The sequence below is a fragment of the Passer montanus genome, unplaced genomic scaffold (assembly GCF_014805655.1).
Source record: "Passer montanus isolate IOZ18808 unplaced genomic scaffold, ASM1480565v1 scaffold46, whole genome shotgun sequence".
Taxonomy (NCBI): Eukaryota; Metazoa; Chordata; class Aves; order Passeriformes; family Passeridae; genus Passer; species Passer montanus.
In genome coordinates, this window is record NW_024369485.1 from 7,124,749 (window position 1) to 7,143,309 (window position 18,561).

At 40.9% G+C, this 18,561-nt stretch overlaps 2 protein-coding genes across 2 annotated transcripts; one reads left to right on the top strand and one right to left on the bottom strand.

Moving 5' to 3' along the window:
• Positions 1-105: 105 nt before the first annotated feature.
• On the bottom strand, positions 106-12,935 carry MEP1A (meprin A subunit alpha). The gene is made up of 14 exons (XM_039721582.1): positions 12,867-12,935; positions 12,758-12,782; positions 12,613-12,660; positions 11,912-11,952; positions 11,730-11,808; positions 11,292-11,409; positions 9,909-10,084; positions 8,006-8,227; positions 6,918-7,067; positions 5,358-5,573; positions 4,008-4,466; positions 2,077-2,247; positions 1,308-1,515; positions 106-941 (listed from the first exon to the last, which is right to left on the bottom strand). The coding sequence occupies exons 1-14, from the start codon at positions 12,933-12,935 to the stop codon at positions 794-796; spliced, it is 2,130 nt and encodes a 709-aa protein (XP_039577516.1). The 3' UTR covers positions 106-793.
• Positions 12,936-15,753: 2,818 nt separating this feature from the next.
• LOC120508212 lies at positions 15,754-18,156 on the top strand. The gene is made up of 2 exons (XM_039721583.1): positions 15,754-16,992; positions 17,212-18,156. Exons 1-2 carry the CDS (start codon positions 16,096-16,098, stop codon positions 18,154-18,156), a joined length of 1,842 nt encoding a protein of 613 aa, XP_039577517.1. The 5' UTR covers positions 15,754-16,095.
• The last annotated feature ends 405 nt before the right edge of the window (positions 18,157-18,561 follow it).

Consider the following 18,561-nt stretch of genomic DNA (forward strand, 5'->3'; position numbering starts at 1 on the left):
AAGGCAGGACTCCTGTCTTAAGAAGAACCTGAAAAGTATTTATCATGCACATAAATGTTACAAAGTTTATTGTACAATATGGTAGAATCATGAAGATTTAGATTTGAGGTCAATATCAAATACTGCAGCCACGCGGTACAGTTCTGTTTGATTGTCAGGGAACCAGGCCTGTGTTTGCCAATGGTGAACCTGTTCCTGGAACTTTGAGGTGAATCAGGATGGGAAACTGTTCTCTACAGCTAGAAGAATTTATGATGGCTTGGTATGAGCAAGGTGGTATGGGCAAGAGTTTATGAATTCTGTGTAATAGCTAATCAGTGTAAGTACACCAGCACAGCTCCAGGGAAAGGGGGTGATGCTGTACTGACCTACATAAGTATCTGTACCTTTAGAATTCTTGAGCAATTTTTGTAGGAACATTTCCAGAATCTTAATACAGGTGTTTGGGTGTGATTTTTAACAGTGTTTGGAGAGGTTCAACCAGTTATTTAATCTAAGTTTGAACCGTGGCTGAGAGTAAAGGCATAGGCTCTCAAACATTCTGCTATGGAATGAAGAAACAAAACTTTCAAAATACACACAAGAAAGGGAGTGTATGAATTTTCATCAGACAGCATCTCTACATGACACACTTTAACTGCCACATCCCTCAGAAAAAAACAGATTGCTGCCAAGCTGTTGGCAGAGCTTTTCATCCATATGATGACTGGTTTTCTCCAAATTACATTCATCATTTTTCATTGAAAATGGGTGTTTTATGAACCAGGTTGAAATTTGTGTCCCCTTCAGTTCTTTATCTTCTAGCCATCATGGAAATGAGGACGACCGTTAAGACAATGGTTCCAGCAATTCCACCAATCGACATTCCCAGGATGCTCCCATGGACTTGCCTTGATTGACACCTCTCCCCAGTGAAGAAGAAGGCTTGTCCTGATGGGCATCTGGGAAAACAAAGCACAGATTCAGTGGATCAGGAGCCTTGTCATGCCCTCACCCCAAGGTCCTCACATTTGCTATCCCAGATGAGCAGCTCCCATTGGAGGGGTTCATGTCAGAACATTCCTACCTGGTTAGGAGGCTATTTACACACCCTGGAAGCACCACAGAATGGAGCTTCTTTTCTTTATGCTGAGAAACCTGCCCTCCTGGCTGCTGGTAGGAACTAGCAACTGTGGTAAAGTATTTTGTTTCTACTATTCCTTGACGACCTGGTGGCTTAGACCTCTGAACTCCGCAGCTCTGAATACTTTTTAGCTGCATTACTTGAAGAAGAAAGCCAGGACAAGGAAGGAGGAGGTCTGTGGTACCTGCAGCTTGCTTTTCCTTTCACATTCACACAGACTCCATCATTCTGACAAGGGTTTGGGTCACATGGATCTGGCAGATAAGGCAGCTGGTCTTGGACAGGCTCCATGTCCTGGGCTGCTCTCTTCTGCCTTTCAAGAATGAGGCCTTCCATGAGGGCAGATTGCACAGGTTTGACAGGAACTTCAGTGTTATTGAGGTGAATTATATCTTTAAAAAAAGGAGAAAGACATCAGAATCAGTGAATGTTGCTATATGTAGCATGCCTTAAGTCAGGGGCTCACAGGGTGCTTTGTAGACCAGAGGATGCTCCTTGTCCATTTTCCCTTTACAGAGCTCTTGCTGTACCACCACAAGTTCTGTGTATTTAAAGCATAAGGTAAAAAATAATATTGAAATTACAGAAGCTAGTTAGGTAAATCTGTGATTTTCTATGAGGCTATTCCATTTGGAAATTAATGCAGTGGGGATGGCCTTTAGTATGTTCGGTGCTTATTAATGGACATAGCTACTGGTCAGGGTGCTTAATGGTGTCCAAGAAGTTCACATTTCAAAACTCACTGCCATTTAGATCCCTCTTAACTCACAATCACTTTAGTCAACCTCACCCACCTGACACTAGTCCTATTTCTGTGTCCCACCACAGAAATGCTTTTTAAAGTTGATCCCCATTAGAAGAGATCTTGGAGACAGGTGTCAAGAGTTATTTGAATGTATGAAAATAGAAAGAATCATCTATTTTGTAAGGAGAATCAGGAAAGGTGTCCTTACCATTAAATTCTGCAAAAATAATAAGATCATCATTTTTCAGGAAGCTTCTCCGTCTCAGCTGGCTGTGAGATATGAAGTTACTCCACCCCCAGGCTACACTTCTGTTGCAATTGCACGACTTATCAAACCTTCCAGCAATTGATGGTTTATCCCATATTATAGTTCCATTAGCTGCAAAGGGAAAATGAGAACCACAAAGTTGTGCAGCTCAAAGTATGACATGACTTTTTCCTGCATTACTGTGTTAAAGGTGATTTATGCTATAAAATCAAGTTCAGGCCTGAAATTCCCAAACAAATCCCAGAGGACTGACAAACTAAAGGTGCCAGGTGATCTTTAGGTTAGGTCTGTATGAGGATTCTTAGTCTATGTGAGGCCATTGAAATTCCACAACTTCTCTTCCACTGAGAACTAATCAAACACAAATTGCCTCCTCATTGTTACCAGCTAGAAGTTCCCTCCTGAGTAAGGACACTTCCAGACCAGTTTGTAGGTACCTATGGTTTAGAATTTAGCTGATTTTGGTCATTACTATGATTTTATTAAACATATTCATATTTAGGGTTTAAAAGCTCCTACTGAAAAAGTATGTACTGAAATTCCACTAGGAAAAAGTAGAAAGGGATGAAGATTCATGTGTAGTATTTTATACTGTACCAAACTCAGTTTTGTCCCATTATTCTTATTTCTATCATAGAATCACAAAAAACTTTGGATTGGAAGGTACCCAAAAGGTCATATCGTTCCAACCCCCTGCCATGGGCAGGGACATCTTCCACTAAAACAGGTTATTCCAAGTCCCATCAAGCCTGGTCTTGGACCCTTCCAGGAATGGGATATGAAAGGTCATATCATTCTAACCCCCTGCCATGGGCAGGGACATCTTCCACTAAAACAGGTTATTCCAAGTCACATCAAGCCTGGGCTTGGACCCTTCCAGGAATGGGATATGCACAGTTTTTCTGGGCAGCCTGTTCCAGTGCCCCACCATCCTCACTGTAAAGAATTTCTTCCTAATATCCAATCTGAACCTGTTCTCTTTTAGTTTGAAGACAATTCCCTTTTGTCCTGGCACTCTGTGCTTTTGTAAATTGTCTCTCTCCATTTTACTTTCAGGCTCCCTTCAGGTACTGGAAGGCCACAATACTCTGTGCTGTTGTAAATTGTCTCTCTCCATTTTCCTTGCAGGTTCCCTTCAGGTACTGGAAGGCCACAACTAGGTCCACCTGATTGTTTAGCCATCTCTTCTCCAGGCTGAACAATTCTGAATTAACACATCCATGAGAAAGGGTGAATGTTGTGCATTCAGACCATGTAGGCTGAGGTTCCCTGAGTGTGTTGAAGTTGACTGAGCCTCCAAAATGGAGTTTTAACTTAAATTACTGTTTAGTGACAGATCTGAATGTTCAGCCTTCTCTTCTCCAGGCTGAACAATTCTGAATTAACACATCCATGAGAAAGGTGAATGTTGTGCATTCAGACCATGTAGGCTGAGGTTCCCTGAGTGTGTTGAAGTTGACTGAGCCTCCAAAATGGAGTTTTAACTTAAATTACTGTTTAGTGACAGAATACTGCACCGTGCTGTCATTCCATCAACCTGTGGTGATATCACAATGGTCACCTATCACAATGGACAAACCACAGGTAGAAAGAGAACTGCCAGCTCTTGGGAAAAATCTGTATTTAGAGTCAAGCTCATATATCCCAGGGGTTGTTCATAAGAACGTCAACTTTACATATGTCAATTTTCATGTTATACAATTTCTCACAGGCAGGAATTCTGAGTCACACAGAGGGAAGATGTACAAAGGAAAGTGTCCTAAATTGGGAAATATGGCCTAAGTTTCTCAGCTCTGAGTCCTACACTCAGTCCTCTTACTCAGATTCCTTGGCTATCACTGTCAACATTCCTCCAGGCAGACACCCCTTACCTGAGTTAACGTGGTCCTTGCTTGTGGTGAAGCTTTTGCTCGAGGACATCCTTTTCAGGACGTCGGGGTCCTGGTCCAGCACTGTGAGTGTGGCCTGGCGGTTCAGAGCTGGCCACTCCAGAACTGCATCGTTCTCTCCACTGCACAGGTGGAAGGCAACACGAGCATAGCCACTGTTTTGGTAGTTGGGCAACACGCTGATGCCAAACCCATAACCCTCAGGGCTGTAAAACCGGGGGCTTTCAACAATGCTGATGGACGAGTTCTCAAGGATTTTGCTGAAGTTGCGAATGACCCACACAGCTGTGGGACAGGGGGTCTCTGTCAGAGTCACATCATCAATAGCAATCCCACCCAGTGAAGAGCTGGGATTGCCCTTCAGCCCTTGGAAGAGGTAACGGAACTTCTTCTGAGCGTTGAGGGTTACGTGGGCAATTTTCCAGTTGGAGTCAGTGTCCGCTTTGGTAAAAGGAAAGAAAAACCTTGCCATCAGTGGGATTAGAGGTATTATGAAGCACCTTGCCCCTAACCATCCATCCCAGCTGGACTTTTAGACAACTGGACCCCTCAGAGAGTCCTGAAGGCCAGAGATCTTAAGTTGATATTGTGACTATAATATATCCACATTGTTTTGTCATCTAAATGCTTTGGACATGTTGTACAAGGAATTCTTCACATGTTAGGGAATGACAGCCTCCAGTACAAAGGACAACAGCCTAAGGGCTAAGATTAAACAAGAGGATGTGAATGAATGACCCAATGTGTTCCTGACAATTTTTCATGGATTTATCCTTCACTGTAAACTGCTGCAGCCTCACGTAGGCAGGTTATGACAGGTCTTGTGTTTTGACCACATAAATCACATGGAGCTGCAGTGGCTGAGTTTGTCCTATTTAGCAAATCACCCAAAGTGGGAATCCAGTTCACATTTCCAAAACTGCATATGCTTTTATATTCCCAACTATCTAAAAATCAGTCTGGGGTTCTTATTGCCTGCAGAGGAGCACAGGTATTTTACACCTGAACAGCCCACTCCTAGATCATATAGCAGCCAGTGGAGACACAGTCAGTTGGTCTCCAGCATGTCCTGGGGTCCCTCTCAATCACTGAGTGCAACATAATATTAGGAATGCTGTGACTTCTGCTGTGAAGCACCAAAATTACATTATTACAAACCACAGTTTCTCTGCTAAATGTGTCCATGTAATACCAAAATTCTTAGCTGTATTGCAAGATATTCCGGTAACTTTGGGAAAGTCTTTTGGCTTCTGAGCCAGTCTTCTGTGTTCATGGGCAGAGTGAGACAACTCCTCCTCTCTACTCAAATATTAATCTAATTTCCAGAATTACCTTGAAAGGTTTGAATTTTCCTCATCTTACGAATGTTCCCAGTGCCATCATCCTCTTTCAGCCAGATGATCAATTTGTCAGAAGGGCTTCCTGTGGTCCTATAGAAGAACTGGAGGCACTGCTGAGTTCTCTTTGGATAAAGGATTCGGGACTCTAGGATTGCCACCTCATCTGCCTGGCCAGAGTTGGTGTTGAAGTACATGAAGTAGCCAGCATCTGGGAATAAAAGGTAGTCTGTCACTGCCTGTTTACACATTTCCTGCAAAGCTGCATGGTATAAATTCATCATTTCATCTGCACACTTTTAGTAAATAGAAGAGTAGTACTTAACATGAACAATAAAGGAAGTGACACGTGACAACCATCCAAGACAGACTGGGATAAGAACAGGAGTAGCAGTTCAGCATATATATGGAAATCACTGCTGTCAGCTCATGTCAGTTTTGCATTAGCTGGTCTACTTGGAATTTGGATTCCTCAGGAATGTCAGAGATACATGAAGCAGAGAAATCACTGTTTACCACAAGCAATTAGAAGTTATATTTTTTTTACTTGATTCATACTGAAGACAATCTAAAAATTATATCTAAGAGGTCATGTGCTATATTACCTTGTAAAGAGTAAGATAATTTCTTATCAGCAATAAAGATAATAAAGAGGGGTTGGACATAAAACACTGTCCTGATCTTGAACATGCAGAAGGTCATTTTTTACAGCTTGCCCAAACACTTCAAAACTCAATGACTCACCATAAGAAAATTACTTAAGAATTCCTGCTCCTCTATTTTTGAAGTGCTCTTTACTTTAGCTTTGAAGTGTCTACTTTTATCCTCATATTTACAAGGATTCACCATTTGCACCCCTATCATAACTTGGTATCACACAAAATTGTCATGTCTTATCTATATTGTCTTGCTTTTTAGTTATTTAATTTAGTCAATGATTAAATTAATAAGTTAATATTTTTTTAGCTGTTGTGTGAAAGTTCCATGGACTCTTGTCCAAGACAATCACAGGATGGTTTGGGTTGGAAAGAACCTTAAGATCATCTTGTTCCAACAGTTATACCTGCAGCTTCATAAAGGCAGTGCAGCTTCCTGCAGGCTTAGTGAAGGGTCTTGAGCTGTTTATCAGGTTCTCTCTAACCAGTCAGGGGAATAATCTTCATTCCCTTCCACATGGTAGTTGCAGTCTTTGCAACTTTCTTCTACTTCCAGAACTAGAATTCCACAAGCTTTACTTCCCATTTGCATTGCAAACACATTTATGAGTGGCTACAAGTGCTGTTTGATTCTTATCATGAGGTAATATAACTCTTATACAGACTTTGGAAGTTGCAGTGAATTGTTTTCCTGATTATATTTAAAAGACCTCTAGGTGAGATTGTTCTTTGTCCCCTTCAATCTTGCTGGTGTGGAGAACATTCCACTACATTGAAAAAGTTAATGAGAGTGGGAATGCACGCACTGTCTAGAGTCTTTACAACCTTCTCTGAACCCATCATTGTAGTCAACCCTGGAGAAAACCCAGTTCAGAAAGTGCTTTGTTCCTTTCTTTTACCTCTACAGTGCCCAGAAAGTGTGTGGTCCTCCTGCCCCATCACACTGCCCTGTTGGTGGACCCAGTCTTGGTCATGCTTGGTGCCCTGGATCATACCACAGATGTTTTCAAGCTCAAAAGAACACTGGTCCAAAAAGGTGTGAGTTGAAGCTGAAAAAAAATACACATATGGTCACCTCAGAGTGAGCTACTAGCTCATTAAAATTTCTGTTTAACTTTGGGGGGTTTGTTCATGGTAGTATAACCATCCTGTAGAGAAGACAGCCCTCACGTTAGCAGATGTGAGCCCAATGACTCAAAAGAGGAAACATTTGATTCCTGGAGGGATTCCTTGGATAAAGACAACAATCTTTGACCTCTTTGCAGAAGATTAATAAGCCCCATGTGGCAGTGACAGATGGTGACTTCTTGGTGGCTCTTTGCCAGCCTTGGTGTATTTAACAATTCCTCAGCTGAGGTTATTGTTCTTCATAACTGTTCTCTCATTGATTAACTTGAGCTCTGTCCTTCCACTCCAAGCAAAGTCCACCCAGTTACCTTGGGCTGGTTCAGGTGAGTTTGCCTTCAAGGTGATGCTTCTGCTGGCAGCACCAATGGGACAATAACTTCTCATGAACAACTGTGATCAGTGATAACATCTTTAACCAGCTCAGCAAACACCTAGGCAATGTGAGACTCTAGACCTAGCCAATCTCAGGTGCAAAATAATCTAATTAAGTCCAAATGTCAGCAAAAGAGGACAAAGTGCAGTTGCATTCACCTCAAAAAAGCACAACAAGTCTGCCCACACACCACAGGCAGAACACAACCTCAGGTCTGAATTGCTGTGAGCAGCATGGAAGAAAAAGTGTGGATGGTTTGACTTTCCTTGACTAATCTTTCCTAAAATAATGACAGTGAGAAGAGCCAAAAAGGGCTGAGAAGGGAACAAACTGAATGTGTTTTTCTGCACATCACAGGTCCTGTTCCATACCTCTTCAAGCACATTTGAGAAGAGTTTTTGTGAGTTTAGAGACATAAGGGAGGTGAACCAGCCTGGCTCAAGTATAACCAAAGAAATCGTTTTCCTTGATTAAATTCTGACTTACTGCAGTTGTACATGCGATTCAGTCTTTCCAGGTCAATGGCACTGAGGTCTAGACGTTGTCCAATTATGTCATCAAATGCTGGTATCTTTGCTGTGATTGTGGGGACACTTGCATTTTTGTTAAATGAAAGTGGTTCATAGTGCATCAGTGATTCGTAGTCATAGGGGGTGTTCAGATCAGTGATGTAGGTGTCGTCATACTTTGCAAAATTGTGCTCTTTGCCTGTTAAAAGAACAGAAAAGTGCTTCCTTTTTAGAGAAAATGGAAAGGAAATGGCATTACCGTGTCCCCTTGAATACAGTTTTCTAAGGCACAAATTATATACCCCAAAGCAATTACTTCACAACTAAATGTTAAAACTTAGCAAGATTTGTGTTTGTCATTTGGACAACAAAGCAGTGCCTTTGGATTGCAGTTCTGTGCTCTAACAGGTGACCTCAGTAAATTCAAAAATTAATATCAGTGAGCTGTAAAGAATAGGATACACAGGAGGTTAGATTAGAATTGATAGGAATGGTTTAATAGTAATGATCTTGAAGGATTCAGTTTAAGGATTAAAGTACTCCATTCCAGAATCTGTGAATATTGATGCAAATATTTCCCAGGTATTAGATCATATATGAAGAAGAAGAGGCCCTGAAACTCATAAAGGAAACAAACATGACAGCCTGGAAGTGTCTTCAGGTTCTGCTCTTCTTTGAAATAAATAATGGCCTAGCAATCTCTGGAGAAAAAAGAAAGATATTTTTACCCTAGATTTACAATACTGATATGATATTTCTATTGAAATGGCTTTTGGAAACATGTTTCACATGGTTTCTTGGTGAAGTAATTTGTACTTAGAGAAAGTTTTTCATTATGAAGGTGTCTGCTAGGGCAAAGAGAGGGAGCCATTTCACATGCTTTGGTACAGAAGTAAAAAGAGCTTGCCAGCATTTACAATTGCAAACAATGTTTTCAGAATATTTGGCATTCTTTTTCAAAGACAAAACAGCACATGATTGTGCTGGTGGGTAATTGCACTTTCTCTGCTTAACAGCTGCCCTCCCCTTCTGCAAATCACAAAGGTCTTCAGTTCAAGGCTTGAGATTATGTAAGAGCTTAGAATTGTTTTCTTACAGAGACTTGAATTGCACCTTTTATCAAAAATTTTTTAAAAACCCTCTTCTAGTCACTCCTTTTCAAATATATCATTGCTATCTAATACAGAATCAGATCTCACACGGAAGAACAGGAAAAACTTTCGAGGGATCAGGGGGACTGTGAAGAGTTTGCTGAAACTCATAAAGCTCCTGAATATGGTCACACTAAATCTGAAGACAAGAACCTGCAGACACACCTGGGTAGGAGAGAGCAGCAAAGAGCCCTATTTTATATTTCTCATCTGATCTAATAATGTTAGGGTTTTTTTTCACGTGCAAAGTGAATATTTTCAGTTTCAGGAAAGCCTGAATCTCTGAATATAAAAACCTTTCAGATTTTGAAAGGATCTTTGCCTACAGAAGAGCTACCTCAAAACTCATAATCTAAATAAGTTTACAATTTGCATTACATGATTAAAGGAAACAGATTCAGAGACAGGAAATAATTAGTATAAAATAAGTCTTAGTAATTAGTTTAAAATAAATCCATGAGCCAAGGGAAAATAAAAGTCCTGATTTCCAAGCAGGACTCTCCATTCTGGCCTTAAACAATGTTCTGGTTTGACTAGAAAAGTTGCACCAAAATTTCTTAATATACAGTGGTCTTAGGTGTTGCCCACTGAAATTTTCTAAATTTTCTAAAATTCTATCCTTAGGAAGGTCTCTTTAAATCTAGAAGTGAAAATGGGATATTGATAAATCTACACTTTGCAAAAAGTATAATTTGAACAGCAAAATCTAACTTGAATGTTAAAACCCACCTGCAATAATTTCATCCCACCAGATATTCACGTAGTCATCCCGGTCCATCCTTGACTGCTCATGGTAAAATCCTAAAGCATGCAGGATCTCATGTTCCACAATTGCTCTGTAGTCACACCTTGACCCAATTGAGAGGTTCTGTCCAGTCTGCAGGTCCCCCACCATGGACCAACACCTGAGAAAAAGGGACAGCTTACTCTCTGTCCAGTAGTTTTCTTCTCTGTGTTTAACTTTTCAATCTGCTCACTGGATTTAGAGTAAGATTGTAGAAGTTTTTAATATGGAAGAAGACACCTAAATCATTATTTGGATGCTGACCCTGTGCCTTGATACCCTAAAAATACTGTAGCCTGAAAGCAGAGTAACCCCCAGAAACTATCACTTCATTACTTATCCTCTGTGGCAGAGAAGATCACCCTGCATTTTTGAAAGGCACAGAAGTTTCGTCCTGCATCAGCTGCCATTTCTTGGCCAAAAAGAAATAAAACACACAAATAAAACACACAAAAGAAATAAAACACACAACCTACATGGAAACAGTAAATTCATTGAAACAGGCAGAGCATTTTTGCAATAACTTGAGCTAGAGAAAAGACTCAGGAGTATTTAGAACAGCAACATTTAGTCTTTTTTAGCAGCAACCATACTTTGCATTGGCCAGAGGTGTGAAAGTACATTTCTAGTATTAAGATCTTCAACACTGACTTGTCAGAAATCATGGTGCTTGTAAACTTGCAAGAGAAGTGTCATAGGACACTCAATGAAGACCTGAAGGTGGAAACATGAACTTCTGGGAAAACAAGAAATATTCATAGCTGATACAGTGAGAAGATTTTTGTGCTTTTCTACATTTTCTTTCAAAACATAGATGTAGGAAATAAATCCTTTCAGTTCTTGATGTCTTGAATCTCTGTGCATAAAACACTTTCAGATTTTGAGAGCCCATTCATTAAAGAGCCATGTCAAAACAATACAAATATTAGAATAGATTGTCTTTCTATTGTCTTTTTTTTCTTTTTTTTTTTTTGTCTGTCTTCCAAAAATTTACTTAAATTCTACCTATTCACATTCACATTCTTGGTAAGTTAAAAGGATGTACATGGAGGTCTTCATCAAAATGGAAAATAACCCTGGATGGAAAAGTGGTAGTAGTTGATGAAAACCCAGTGAGGCTGGGATTCACCTTCAGAAGTCATCCTCCAAATAACAGCCAGCAGAGGGAGCAGCTGCTTGCAAGCTTTTTGTCTAAGAATCTGATTTATTTTCCTGGTGGCCTCTTTTTCTCTGCTGACAGCAAACCTTTAGACTGCTAAAGTCAAATGGAATGAGTTCCCAGCTGAATCTACATGGCAAAACTAAACAGAAATTGCTATTATCCTTACCCCTCTTGCTTGCTAAAGAAAATGTAGGTTCTTTCTCCTTCATATGGCTTGAAATCAATGCAGGACTTCAGGCGGAACATTTCAAATGCCTGGAGAATGACCGCTTTGGCATTCAGGTCTGGAAAACAAGGACAGAACCTTTAATACATTGCAGTTTGTTCATCTTTGAGACATAAGATATGTACAGATACACACGTGGAACCAAAGGAAAAATTATTGAAAAGAGAAATTATTGAATTTGATTAAATTGTGGTTTGCTGTGTTAGCTGTAGAAGAAAGAAAAACAATTTTGATATAAAAAAGACTACAATAACTAGTTATTAGTGAAATTTAACATTTTTCATTTGAAACAGTTCTGGAAAAGGCAATTTTTTAATCACAGTGACTGCAGTGCAAATAAGGATTGGAGATAAAATCTGAATAAAGTATCTGCATTACCTAGGTCATCACCCAGAATATAGGGAATGGGGAACTTCCATCTGTAGGTCTCATTTCTTAAGGCATTTCGCTGATTTTTCTGAAAAGAGAATTAACAGCTGGTGATGTATCTACTGTAGGGAGATGAGATTTGTAGTAAAAATACAATAAGGACAAGTGACAGAAAGCTTTTAATTACTTACAGGGAGCAAGATATCACCCTGAAAGAGGTCCAGTCCAGCAGCTGAAATGGAATTTAATCAAAGATGGTGTCAATGAATTTCAAAAATATTTCATTTTATAAACCACATTGAACCTTCTTTTACAAAATTAATGTCCTTGGGAATCTACAGAAAATAAATAAGGACCAGCCTCTATACACTGAGTTACAGGTAATAATAAAAGTAACAGCAGTTTCTAGTTTCAACTCAATATTTACTTCATGGCAATGTCTTCTTGGCAGTGCCTTTGTGGTGGCACAGTTATCCGTGGTCACCTTTGATGAGCTCTGCTTGCTCTCAGGCAGTGACAAGAGTCACACAATGGGACAGCGATCCATAAACATCTAAGTTGTTTTCCATATTTGCAAAGCTTTATAAAAATCGTATAGAGATGGACAGAAAATTCAGTTGGCACTGCAGAGTCCTTCCAAATCATACAGTGTTTTTCTGCCTTAGCACCATGGGTCTGTCCAAAATTCAGAAACAAAAGGTATCTGCATCCCTTGTTCACACAGAGCTACAGTCCTGGAAATATTCAGAGTCACAGAGAGTTCTGAGCTCACTTGATTTTAATTCTCCTGTTACCATGAGCTACCTGATCATCAGACTCCTTTACAACACTGAAAGTTCAGCATTATGCTCACAACTCTTCAGGCCTCATGAGAATTTAGGTGTGAACTCACCCAAGTTGATTTGGGGGATGTCTTTGAATATCTCACCAGCTCCAGCATCTGCAAGACAGCCAAAACATAAAGTGTTCGGATGTGGCAGCTCACAGCAAGCAGAAGGAAATGCTTCAAAACTCAAACCAGCTCACACAGCACTTACCAGCTTCACTCCAGTGCTGTCCCACCTGGAGGAGAATGGAACACAACCAGTATAAGGTATGAGATGCCTCTGGACTGATAGGAGCCTGTAGAAATCAGGTTTTACTTACAGAGACTGGAGAACCATAGACAGAACACAGCAGAAGCATCAGGCTGAGTGGGAAGATGCTGGAGCCCATTTTTGCAGTGGGAACAGAAGCTGGTCCCTCTCATCTCTGGCACTATATAGGGCACGTTGCTGAGCTTTCCATGGAGCATCAGCCAATGAGCATCAGACTTTCCACCTTTGAGACATTGTTATGACAGTTGGATTTCCTCCTGGATGGCACCTGATGGCATTGCTCTTATCAGCTACTTAAGTCCACGTGGAGGAACATTGCAGAGAGGAATGTGGTAACTTCATGTCTTCAGTGCAGCTGCTGAAAGACCCACCCAGGCTTCACATAAGAACTTCTCCCTCTGGCTCAAAGTTGCTGACTCCTTCCCCTGTGTTTGTTATCTGTCAGCATTATCATCTTGACTGCACAGGAGAAAAGCCTTAAATCTTAAACAGAATTATTCCAGGTTTATAGCACTCCAGTGCCATTACAATTTGGCCCAGTGCTGCTTTCAATTAATAATTAACACCACATTGTAAAGATTAGAAGTAAGAGAGATATGATTATGAATCCCCTACAGTGTCTTTCTTCAGCTGATCCCACCCCAAATCCAATTTTCCATGCACAACCTGCCACTCTCTGCCTCCAGAGCAGTCACTTAGAGCAGTAATCCTTGGCCTTTCAGGTGGGTTTCAGAGATCACAAACTCTTGTCCTGAATCTTGCTATCTTCTTTCTCAGTGACATGGGTCAGGAAGGGCTCTATAAATCTCTAGTTTGCTGTGCATCAGTATCCCCACAGCTCCCAGGTGCCCTGGAGTGCTTGAGTGCCTTTATCTTAGGCATGGAATCATGCTCCTCCATTTCACATCTGAAATTACAAATCATGGATGTGAGGATGTTCACTTCTATGTTCAGCAATTAGGTAGAAAAGGGCTTGTGCCATGACACCACTGCCCACAGGACAAGGCAGAGACTTTGAGTAAGTAGGTTTTGAGTAGGAAATGGGCCTGTCCTAGAAAGAAGTCAGTCCTTCAAGCTAAGCAACATATTTTTCTTTAAACAAATCAAAATAGGGATCTATTCATAAGAGATAACATAGCAGAGGAAAAAGTACAGAGATTTTTTTCTTGTTTAGAGAAGAAGGACCTCAGAACACTAATCCTTCACCTATCATAAATGAATGTTCTTCAACACTTTCTTTTCAGAAGGATTGTTGCTGACACCTAACCTGAACAGGACATTCTACTAGCAAAATAAGCATGTCTCAAGATACAGCATGTCAAGGCTGCTTTCACAGGCGAGCAAAGAGAGTCCAAACACAGCACCAAGGCCATACTTCCAGATGTTTTGCAATGGATGTGAGAAAGAAAGCAAAAAAAAAAATGAAGCAAAAGCAGAGCTGTCTGAAAACCACTTGGTTTTTAGTACCCTTAACTTTAAAATAACTCAAGAACCTAAAGCAGATGTCTGAAGATAGGTAATTCTGAAGGCATACATTTGTTTTCATAGATATATATATAGGGGGTCTCTTGGATGCCTTTTAGGCACTGAGCTAGGCTCTAAGGTCTCCCTGGAAGCTTCTCTTCTCCAGGCTGTACAGCCCCAGCTCTCAGCCTGTCTCCATAGCAGAGGGACTCCAGCACCAGTTTCATTTTGTCCTCTCTGGAGGGCAGTGCATGCACATTATTCCATTGGCTGCAGTTCTGTGAAAAACTTGGTGATGGGAAAAGCTGCTGCTCTTCCACTCTGGGAAGTACAGCAGGTCTCTTACAGCCTTTTGGTCTCTTACTCCACATTGCATGAAGTGCCCAAAATTACTGTGCATCAGTATTCCCACACCCAAGGGCAGATCCACCCTGGATTCCTAGACACAGGCACTACCTGGTGTCACTAAATGCAGATAATACCTTTTGTTAATCTGCTTGCATTGGTTTTAACTCCACTGTAACACAGAAAAACTCGGACACAGAAATGTGCTTGAAATTTATGTCCTTCGTAAAAGCAAGAACAAAAACAAGTGTCTCCTGAGCTGGAAAAAAAGGTCATATCAAAGTGGCACCAACCACATTTTTAATAAAAAAATTACCCATCCACCTTCCCAATTTTTAGGTAAGTCTGTTTACCACTGCAGGGCTTGAAATCAACAAAAGGCTGAACTTGTCAAATGCCTCCAGGTTAACAACTTAAGCATTCAGATATGAAATACACAGCAGAGGATAACAACAGCAGCTGCTCTGCTTTTAAAGTATTATAAATACCTATAATTCTAGATAGAAAAAATGAATAAGTGTACACTAAAAATAGGAGCCGATATAGAAATATTGGCCTAGATGAAAGAGCAGAAGGCAATTAGCAAAATACCCTATAGTGGAGTAATTTTGGCAAAGGTCATACAGAGATAATCTTTTACTAGATAAACGGATACTGGTGAGACAAACAGGCTTTTGGACATTCAAGGCATTGTTCAGGTACCACAGGAAAATTTTATCGCATGTTATAATGTATTCTCAAATGTTGTCAACTTGGAGATCAGGACCACTAAAACAAGATACAGGACAGATAAAAACTGATATTATAAGAAATTTGCTATTTAGTTTAAGCCATGTACAATTCAAAATTTAAAATAGTGTCTACCATCAGATGGCAACAAAGATAAAGTCCGGAACTACTTTACTTAGAAAAAAACCAACACATCCTCTTAGCTTGTACTGAGCTATGACGGGCAGAAAGGGAAAATATGCAAAGGGTAGACCAGACCAATATGAAAGATTTTCACAATAGGATTCCCTGACATGATTACTCATCTCACTGCCCAGGCTATGCTTTCCTCAGGGCAAACCCCACTCTGAGTGATCGTCGCTGCTGATAAAGGGAGAGAAGAAGCCAGATCCTGAAGCCTGACACTGATCAAACAGGGATCACTCTCAAAATCACAACACTCCCCACCACACAAAAACATCTCCGCTGTTTGTGGCACCCAGCACAGCCCCACCTGAACCAACATTCAAATAGTCAAGAGTGACTCTGGCCCCAGGTAAGGGGACACCAAGCACATTTACATCCCTGCACCTGCCCTGCTGCCCACAGCAGCGCCACCAAATTCCCCCCAGCAGCAGCAGCAGCTCTATAAAGCTCCTCTTGCCATCCCTGACACCCCACCAACAGCAGCCACTGACCTGCCTCAGCCTCTGCTGCCACAGCCCCCTGGGCCAGCACAGCTCTGCTCCACAGCTCACACCATGGAAGCTTGTCACCCTCCACAGCAATCCAATGTCACTTCATATGGGGCCACAACTGTGGCCATCATCACCGTGGAGGCGTTCGCTGGCATGTGGATGAATGCTTTCATCGTTTGTGTGCTTTGCATTGCCTGGGTCAAAAAGAAAACCTTGAACTCCAATGAGAAGATCTTGCTGCTGCTGGGATGCTCCAGGATTTCCTATCTATGTTTCACATGGGTATCCCACTTCCTTTCAATACTTTATCCTGATTTCCTTAATGTTCACACCATACTTCAACTAATTGCAACACTTCAAACCTTTTTTAATTATTCCAACTTGTGGGTCTCAGCCTGTCTTTGTGGTTTCTACTGCATAAAAATTGCCAATTTCAGCAACAGCTTCTTCATCTACCTGAAAGTAAAAATTGACAGGATGGTGCCCTGGCTCTTGTTGGGGTCAGAGATTTTAGCCTTGGCTATGGGCATGGTTGTCTCTGACCTCATTGAAACAGTACAAAGGGAAAACTGCACTTTCACCAGCCAAGAAAATTTCTGGGAAGCAAGAATCAAGATAGATAAACATTTTTTCTCCTCTTATTTTATTGCTGGATTTGGATATGCAGCTTCATTCATGGTTGTCATCTTTTCTGCTGTTTGCCTTCTCTTTTCCCTCTGGAGACACAAGCGCAGGATGCAGACAAACTCCATGAAGGACCTCAGCATGGATGCCCACATCAGAGCCATGAAATCTGTCCTCTCCTTCTTAGTGATGTACAGCATCAACTTTGTATGTTTGGTCTTGTCAATAATTTTTTGCACAAAGAAAGCAAATGCTTTTCCCAATGCTCTCTGCTTCAGTAAAACACCCAGCTCACAGGAGTTCTGGCTTCTCACTGAGGTCAACCTATCACAACTGGTGAAATACAAAATAGTGCCAGCAGTTACAAAATTTACCTGAACTGGTCACTTCTACTTGCAGCTCATGTTCAGAGGCAGATCATAAGCAGCTCTGCTGGCCCTATATCACCTGTGAAAGCCTTGAAAGGACAGAACAGCCACACATCCCTTCTTCCGCTGATGCTGCCCATGCACTACATCCTCTAAGCTGAAAGTCCTGATCCCTTTCACATGAAAGCCCTGGAAGATCCATCTTATTTCATCCACTTCATATGGGGTCTTAACTGTGGCGATCATCACCCTGGAGGTGTTTGCTGGCATGTGGATAAATGCTTTCATCGTTTGTGTGCTTTGCATTGCCTGGGCCAAAAAGAAAACCTTGAACTCCAATGAGAAGATCTTGCTGCTGCTGGCATTCTCCAGGATTTCCATTTTATGCTTCTCATGGATATACCACTTCATTTTAATAATTTATCCCAAATTCCTTCATGATCAAAACATACGTCAAGTCCTTGAATCTTCTGGAAACATCTTAAATTATTCTAACTTGTGGGTCTCAGCCTGTCTTTGTGGTTTCTATTGCATAAAAATTGCCAATTTCAGGAACAGCTACTTCATCTTCCTGAAAGTAAAAATTGACAGGATGGTGCCCTGGCTCTTGTTGGGGTCAGAGATTTTAGCCTTGGCTATGGGCGTGGTTGTCTCTCACCTCATTGAAACTGTGCAGAGGGAAAATCACAATTTCACCAGCCAAGGAAATTTCTGGGAAGAAAGAATAAGAACTGATAAACATTTTTTCTTATCTCTTTTTCTCGCTGGCTTTGGATATTCAGCTTCATTCATGGTAGTCATATTTTCTGCTGTTTGCCTTCTCTTTTCCCTCTGGAGACACAAGTGCAGGATGCAGACAAACTCCATGAAGGACCTCAGCATGGATGCCCACATCAGAGCCATGAAATCTATCCTCTCCTTCTTAGTGATGTACAGCATCAACTTTGTATGTTTGGTCTTGACAATAATTTTTTGCACAAAGAAAGAAAATATCATGACACTCCTTATCTTGACGTATTTGTGTGCTTTTCCAGGTGCTCATTCTCTTATTCTGATTTTCAGCAATCCCAAGCTGGAAAAGGAACTGATTAAGATTCTCTCCTGGGTGAAGTGTGAGTTTTTAATAAAATAGGATCATGAAATTGGATCATGAAATAGTGATAAAAGCTGGAGCCCATGCAAAATGTTGATCATCCACTGTAGAAACAAGTAATTTAGTTTTTGATGCAGCTCTCCAGACAGTGTAGATCATACTCATGTTCACTCTTCAACATTCAAGTTAAGAAAACTTCATTCATATCTATTAAGCTAAATTATTGTGAGCTAAATATATTATTATAGTATTTAAAGTTAGATAAAGCTTGCAGATATATTTTTGTTTCTAACAAAGTCATTTAGGACCTCATCATGGTAGGAAGGATGCCTAAGCCACTCTGTTGTGAAGAAATAATGTGGGCATGAGAGTGTGGTGGTGGTGGGTGATGGATCATCAGGCAGAGCCCCTTCGTGGTGAAGTTGAGCCTAATGAGTTACCCAT

Coding starts and splice junctions, on each gene's coding strand:
- LOC120508212 (XM_039721583.1), top strand. CDS start 16,096: ATGGAAGCTTGTCACCCTCCACAGCAATCCAATGTCACTTCATATGGG. Junction 16,993..17,211: donor AGGTCAACCTATCACAACTG/GTGAAATACAAA, acceptor TTCACATGAAAG/CCCTGGAAGATCCATCTTAT.
- MEP1A (XM_039721582.1), bottom strand. CDS start 12,935: ATGGGCTCCAGCATCTTCCCACTCAGCCTGATGCTTCTGCTGTGTTCT. Junction 12,783..12,866: donor TCTATGGTTCTCCAGTCTCT/GTAAGTAAAACC, acceptor ATTCTCCTCCAG/GTGGGACAGCACTGGAGTGA. Junction 12,661..12,757: donor ACAGCACTGGAGTGAAGCTG/GTAAGTGCTGTG, acceptor GCTGTCTTGCAG/ATGCTGGAGCTGGTGAGATA.